This window comes from Galeopterus variegatus, unplaced genomic scaffold (assembly GCF_000696425.1).
Source record: "Galeopterus variegatus unplaced genomic scaffold, G_variegatus-3.0.2 Scaffold10779, whole genome shotgun sequence".
NCBI lineage: Eukaryota > Metazoa > Chordata > Mammalia > Dermoptera > Cynocephalidae > Galeopterus > Galeopterus variegatus.
The window spans coordinates 29,188-36,613 of NW_007736890.1; the positions used below are offsets into that span (position 1 = coordinate 29,188).

Here is a 7,426-nt window from a genome sequence, read left to right on the forward strand (position 1 = left end):
AAAAGAAATGAAAACTCGTGCTCATACAAAAACCTATAGGTAAATGTTTATATTGACTTTATTCATAAATGCCAAAAACTGCAAACAACTGAAACGTCCTTCAACTGATGAATAGATGAACAACTGTGGTGCAATAGAATGCTAAATTCAGCAATAAAAAGGAATGAACTATTGGTACATGCAAACATTAATGAACCTCAAATGCCTTATGTTAAGTTAAAGAAGCCAGTCTCAAAGTTTCATACTATATGATTCCACTTATATTACATTCCAGAGAAGACAAAACTATAAACAGAAAACAGATCAGTGATTGCCAGAGACTGAGAGTGGGAGAGGTTAATTAACTAGAAAGGGAAGCATGAGAATTTGTTGGAGTGATGGAAGTGTTCTGTATTTTGATTGAAGTGTTAGTGAACTTTATTAAATTGAGGTAAATTTTACATTGACTAAAAACTATCAGAGGAAATAAACACAAGTGTTCAATTTTACAGGAAAGTGAACATTTGTAAAATTAACATTAAAGACAAGTTGTATTCTTTTCAAGAAAAAATCTTCAAAACAAGTTGAGCATCCCTATTGCAAGCAACTTGATAGAATATATTTTACAGGCTCTAAAAATAACTCATTCTAAAATCCTTAAATTTAATGGTTTCAAGGGAAATTGGTCGACTAGTTATGCCTCTTCATAAATCTCTATAAATTTTCCATGGGTATTACCTCTACTTATTTTTTTGTCAGCTGGCCAGTAAGAGGATCCAAACCCTTGACCTTGGTGTTATCAACATGCTTATTACCTTTAAATATCTACTCACAGAATTTTTTTTTTTTTTTTTTACCTCTGAAGCATGCATTATTCATAATGAAATTTTCAAAAAATTAGTACATTCAAAGTTGGAGGCTTGTTTGGATCCCGATACTAGCCATCTGCCAAAAAGAAAAAGAAAAAAAAGTTGGAGGCCTACCTGAAGAATTAAGAAAAGTTATATACACTGTTACTACTTGTTATGTTGGAACAGTAGATACTAAATTTGTTTTCAGTTCCTCCTTTTTTTTTTTTTTTTTTTTTAAAGATGACCAGTAAGGAGATCTTAATCCTTGACTTGGTGTTGTCAGCACCACACTCTCTAAGCGAGCTAACCGGCCATCCCTATATAGGAATCCGAACCCATGGCCTTGGTGTTATCAGCACCACACTCTCCCAAGTGAGCCACTGGACGGCCTTTTCAGTTCCTCTTTATAAAAATGATCTCCTGTCTTAATTCTACTTACTCTCCCTTAATAATGTCAACCACTTTCAGCGTCTCAAAGAACATTTCTATTCAATAAAAACTTCCCAGTCTTCTATACTATTTCTGTACCTTGTGCATATTTCTTTTTTTTCTTTTTTCCTTTTTGTCTTTTTTCGTGACTGGTAACAGGATCGCAACCCTGGGTGTCGCGCCCACACCGCGCTCAACCAGTGAGCGGCCAGTCTCTACATGGGATCCGAACCCTCGGCGGGAGCGCCGCCGCGCTCCCAAGCGCCGCACTCCACCGAGTGCGCCACCGGGCCGGCCCTACCTTGTGCATATTTCAATTACACATGTATCACATGGAACTGCAGGTATTTATTCACACAGTTGGGTTTATTATATTGACTACTATTGATTCATACATTACACAAACACAGGGACTAGACAGATTTCCACACAGTCTGATTTAGTGTTATCACTCAATAAATTTGACAGATTCCCAAATCAACATCTCAAGCCCTTCCTGCATTTCTAGCTGCCTGATGTTACTTTCATTAGTGTAAAATATCCCCACATGAAATAAACTTATAATTCCTTCCCCTAAGAATCACCTGAAGAGAGGGAGGCATTATAAGTGTTACAAATGCTATCTTTAACCTGCTATTGCATCAAATCCCTTCTTTCCTATATTCACACTTTCCTTCTTGAGGTCTTTAATCTCAGACTGTAAAAAGAGCCTTCAACTCATCAACCTACCAATGGTACCTCCCATTCAAATTTATCCCTCAGTCTCTTACCACATTAGTTTTCCTCAATGATCATGTTACTGCCATGCAAATCTTCCTGTTTTCATCCATCTACATAATAAACTTCAAAACCCTTTATAATCTCACTATATAGCAAACCTATATAGCACATCTTATATTCAGCCACTCAGAATTATTTTTAGTTCCCTACAATATGAACTGAAGTTTAAGTGACCCTCGCCATTCTTCCACTTTGAAATTTCATCCCACCCTTCAAGATCTCTCTTAAATACTACATCCCAATGAGTTTTTCCCAGCAAACAGAAACATTTATGGTTCATCCACTATCTGTCACAAGCATTGATAGGAATTAGAATCTCCTCCCTGTTTCACTGGTACTTTGTGTGTTTTCAGATCATATAATCATAATCTCTCTGTAGTATCAGAATCTTCTGTATGCATTTTTCTTCTCCACTGGAGATTTTTTCCATCCTCAGACTTAATAGTGTTTTGCTGATCTTGTACAATCATTATCATTTAAACAGTATGGAAGAGAGTAAATACTCAAGTATTCACTGAAGTATTGATATTCACTGAGGTTATATCATGGGAAAGGAATTCTAAGATCTGTGAGGCTCTCATCTGGAAATTACGGTTGAAATGCTCTATAAAAAATATGTGATAACGTTGGGAAAACTGTGATACTCATCTTAACTTCAGTTGGTCCTTAGATCTGAGGTTAGTAAAAAAACCAGACACAAACACCTACATGGTCAACTGATTTTCGATGAGGGTTCCAAGACCACAACTCTATGGGGAAAGAACCATCTTGTCAACAAATGGTGCTGGAACTGGACTGTCACATGCAAAAAAATGAAGCTGAACCCTTACCTCATACCATATACAAAAATTAGCTCAAAATATATAAAAAATCTAAATGTAAGAGCTAAAACTATAAAACTCTTAGAAGAAAACACAGGGTAAATCTTCATGACCCTGGATTTGTATGATCAAGAGAAAAAAATAGATAATAAATTAGACTGCATAAAAGTTTTAAAGGCTTGTGTTTCAAAAGACCTCATCAAACTATGAAAAGATAAACCACATAATTAGAGAAAATATTTGTAAATCACATACCTGATAAGGAACTTGTATCGAGAACATATAAAGAACTCTAACAACAATAAAAAGATAACCCAATTAAAAAACGAGCAAAGGATATGAACAGGCATTTCTCCAAAGAAGATATACAAATGGCCAATAATCACATGAAAAGATGTGTGACATCATTAGTCACTAAGAAAATGCAAATCAAAACCACAATGAGATACCATGTACACCCATTAGGACGGAGAGAATCCAAAAGTCAGATAATAGCAAGTGATGAGTATGTGAAGAAATTCATATACTCACAACCAAGACTGGATGGAATGTAAAATGGTGCAGACACTTTGGGAGACCAGTCTGGCAATTCTCCAAATGATTAAACATAGAGTAACATATTACCCAGCAATTTTACTTGTTTGTGAATGTTTACAATAGCATTATTCATAATAGCCAAAAGCTGAAAACAACCCAAATGTCCATCAACTGAAAAATGGATAAACAAAACGTGGTATAGCTATACAATAGAATATTTTGTCACAAAAAGGAATGAAGTACTGATACATGCTATAGACCTTGAAACTATTATGCTAATTTTGAAAAAGCCAGTCACAAAAGCCCACATATTACATGATTCCATTCGTATAAAGTCCAGAATAGAGAAATCTATAGAGACAGCAGTGGTTGCTTAGGGTTGGAGGCAGAGGGGATGGAAGAATGGGGGCTGGTGGGATGAGCGAGAGCTAAAAGGTACAGGTTCTTGAGGTGATAAAAGTGTTCTAAAACTGATTGTGCTGATGGTAACACATCTGTGAATATACTAAAAACCATTAAATTGTACACATTAAATGGGTGAATTGTATGGTATGTGAGTTATAACGTGATAAAGCTGTTTAAAAAAAAAGAACCAGGTATGTAATATAAATTCTTGACTTTTTTCTTTAAAAAAGTGCTATCTACTACTCCATACAAAAACGTGCTTAAAGGTCAAGCACCTTTAAACTTAAGGTTGTACATCATTTAAGGAAAAAGCACTATTAGTAAACAATTTAAAGCCTTGCCTCTCAGGTACCAAAAAAGAACAAGCTTTTACCAGATTCTTTCCATTTTCATTCCCTTTCCTTCCCCAGCCCAGCCCCCCACCACTTTCTTGTTTCACAGTCACAACAGAAACATATAGTAAGGGTTTGAAATATGTTTTATTTATTGAATATAGCTCTATGTGAACATTCTTTATTTTGAAGGAGTTTAATATTGTGTTTAAAAATACACACAGATATGCTAATACACAGATTACTAATGCACGGTCATTACAAGCTGAACAATTATGCCTTTGAAGCTATCTACAATTTGATTTTCACTTATATAGACTTGAATTGCTTTCTCTCCCAAATCAAATGCCCTCAAATGAAAAGGTTTCCATATGAATAACATAATTTTTTAAACACTGACTTACTTATTTTCTAAATTAAAAGACATCAGGCTGGCTGGTTAGCTCAGCTGGTTAGAGCACAGTGTTTTAATACTAAGGTCAAGGGTTCATCTCCCAAATCAAATGCCCTCAAATGAAAAGGTTTCCATATGAATAACATAATTTTTTAAACACTGACTTACTTATTTTCTAAATTAAAAGACATTAGGCTGGCTGGTTAGCTCAGCTGGTTAGAGCACAGTGTTTTAATACTAAGGTCAAGGGTTCAGATTCCTGAACTGGCCAGCTGCCAAAAAAAAAAAGCAGCAAATAAATTAAAAGACATTCATTTATATGTCTTACTTTCAATTTACATTTTAGGTAATATATATTTTCTGTATATATTATATTCAAGGTAATAACTACTCAAGGCAGATGATCTGCATCAGAATCACCTAGAGCTTTGTAACTCAGTATTGTCTAGGGACCAGAAGCACTGTCATCAGGAAAGCTTGTTAAAAATGCAGAATATTGGGCCCTACTCCCACCCTACATAATCACAATTTGCACTTCAACAAGATCCCTAGGTAACTTACTAGACATACAGATTCCAATGAGGCACAGGCATCTGCATTTTAAAAATGAACACTGTGGATTCTTCTGCACACTAAAGTTTGAGAAGCACTGTTTTAAAAAAAAAAAGTGGAGTATGAAAGAGCATTTCTTTACAGCAATTTTGGTATACTAGGAAATATTGCTATATACCCTTCCCCAAACAGTTTAAAAAGAAAAAAAATCTGAATTTACAAATCTCACAGCCATACCACCTTCTTAAAATTAATAAACTGAATGAATTTATGAAATAAGGGGTTTAAATGAACTTTTTTACAACTTTCACAGTGCATTAACCGAGATAATTTTAAAGTATTCATAATCAAACTTTGTAGACTTTTACTTAAAAAGTCCCATCCACATGGGAAATACAGATTATAATTCCTTTTACTAAATTCTAAACGACCTCAATCAAACAGAATGCTCAGTGTTCACAGTATCCTAGTTCACACTAGGTCAATCAAATTTGTTCTGATCCTTGCTGGTGGAAAACCTTTGTATCCCCTAAAGGGAATACAGGTTTTAGGATTCTGCAGACAATTTACTTTCAACACCTACTAAGATTGCCGTATACTATGTATAGAGTTAAAAGGATACGAACCCCTCAAAATACATTCTGCAAAATAATTTTTACCAATTCTTAGGAGATCCCGGTTTTGACAATTAATCCAGCAAACATTTATTAAATGCAAGTATTCGAAATTTCTGAGGAACAGAAAGATGATCAAGGCACTATCTATCTCTAGCCCCAGAAAGGCTATAATCTGAGCGGAGGGAGTGGTTGGCTTGGACACTGCACATACAATTAGCAGAATGTGGTCAATGCTGAAAACGTTATCGGAAGTTCCCAGTTTCAGGTAACCGAATTTCGGATAATGGATATTTTACAGTAATTTCCAATTGATTTGATGCACAGTTGAACAAGCCAGGAAAGCTTACTAAAAAGCACTTTATAGGGAAGCACAGCCCGAGGTAATCAATCCTCTGGGAAATTTGCTTACATTTTAATCCCCATGAACACACTTAAAATTAGGCTACGAGGTGTGTGTGCTCTCATCAAATGCAAAGCAATTCAAACGTGAACTGGATATAGGAGGGCCCAATACAGCTAAATTCATTAAGAGTGTTTCCTTTGACAAAAACAGGAAGACTCAGCTGCAGAGATCGCTGACCATGCGAGCAAAGAGGAAAAAGGAGTGGAGATCTGTTTCTACTCCCCCCCGCCCCCCCGTACCTTTAAACACACACACACACACACACACACACACACACACACGCACACGCACGCACCAAAAAAAACAAAAAAACAGCAACAAACAAACCCACAGCAATTTCCTGGATTACTCTATCCCTTCAACTTTATGAACACCTTGGCCCCTAAAAGTCTAGTAACTAAAGACAGACAAAAACGGGCAAATGCATTTACCTACTTAGTTCAAAAGAGAGGGAACTCCCTCAAGGGGAAGTAGCAGTCCATGAAGGGCCAGGACTGGGAAAAGTGCACACACACGAACCCTACGGACCCGTGGCCCCTCAGAGCTCAATTCATTGCTCTCTGTTTTCAGGAGAACACTTCTCCCATGGGAAGTGAAAAGCAAGCACCCCTCCAAAGGAGCTACAGAAGCCCCCGGGGAGCGCGGTGACGTTTACTGGGACCCAGGGCAAGATCTTGGCCCTGGAAGAACAGGGGCAACTGACACCCAGAAAGGCCAGCTGAGCGGGGAAAGATCGCTGCGAAGCTCCGTCCAGTCTCGGCCCCTCAGGGAATTAGGTCGGCCCCCCAGGCCCGTAGGCTGGTCTCCTAAGGAGGCCTTGCCGCCCAGGCCAAGTTGCGGCCCGCTGACAGGCACCAGAGGTGGGGGTCCTAGTCACAGGTGTCACCCCGACCTGGTCCTGGCAAATACGGGGGGTGGGGAGGGACAAGTCCGGAAAGGGGAAAGGCACCTAAAGGTGAGAAGCACAGCAGCGGCGCAGCGCAGCACCCACGGCGACGCAGTCTCACCTCTAGGGTGGAGACAGTGCTGGTGAACAGGTCCTCTCCGTCCTCCAGGTCCTCAAAGTCTGTGGACTTCGCGTCCCCCAGCGGAGGAGGCTCCCTCTCGGCCGCCATCTTCACTAGCCAGGACGACTGCGCGAGCTGCGCCTCGCGGATCTGTCACGTGAGCACGCACGGCTGGGCTGGCGCGTCGATCCACCGCCCCCCCGCGCCTCTCCGGCCCCGCCCAGCCGCGTTCGGCCCCGCCCCCGGCCTCGAGACAGCGCCCGCCCTGAGCGCGACGCGCTTGGCCCCGCCCCTTTGCCTCTGCTCCTCCCACCTCCAT

General features: G+C 39.2%; 1 protein-coding gene across 1 annotated transcript in view; it reads right to left on the reverse strand.

Annotated features, from left to right (window-relative positions):
- Positions 1-7,220, reverse strand: part of LOC103610227 (sorting nexin-2-like) — a 28,946-nt gene extending 21,726 nt beyond the window's left edge. The window contains exon 1 of the mRNA XM_008594430.1: positions 7,108-7,220. Coding sequence (XP_008592652.1) covers positions 7,108-7,215 — 108 coding nt within the window. The 5' untranslated portion in view covers positions 7,216-7,220. The remainder of the gene's footprint in view (positions 1-7,107) is intronic.
- Positions 7,221-7,426: the final 206 nt, after the last annotated feature.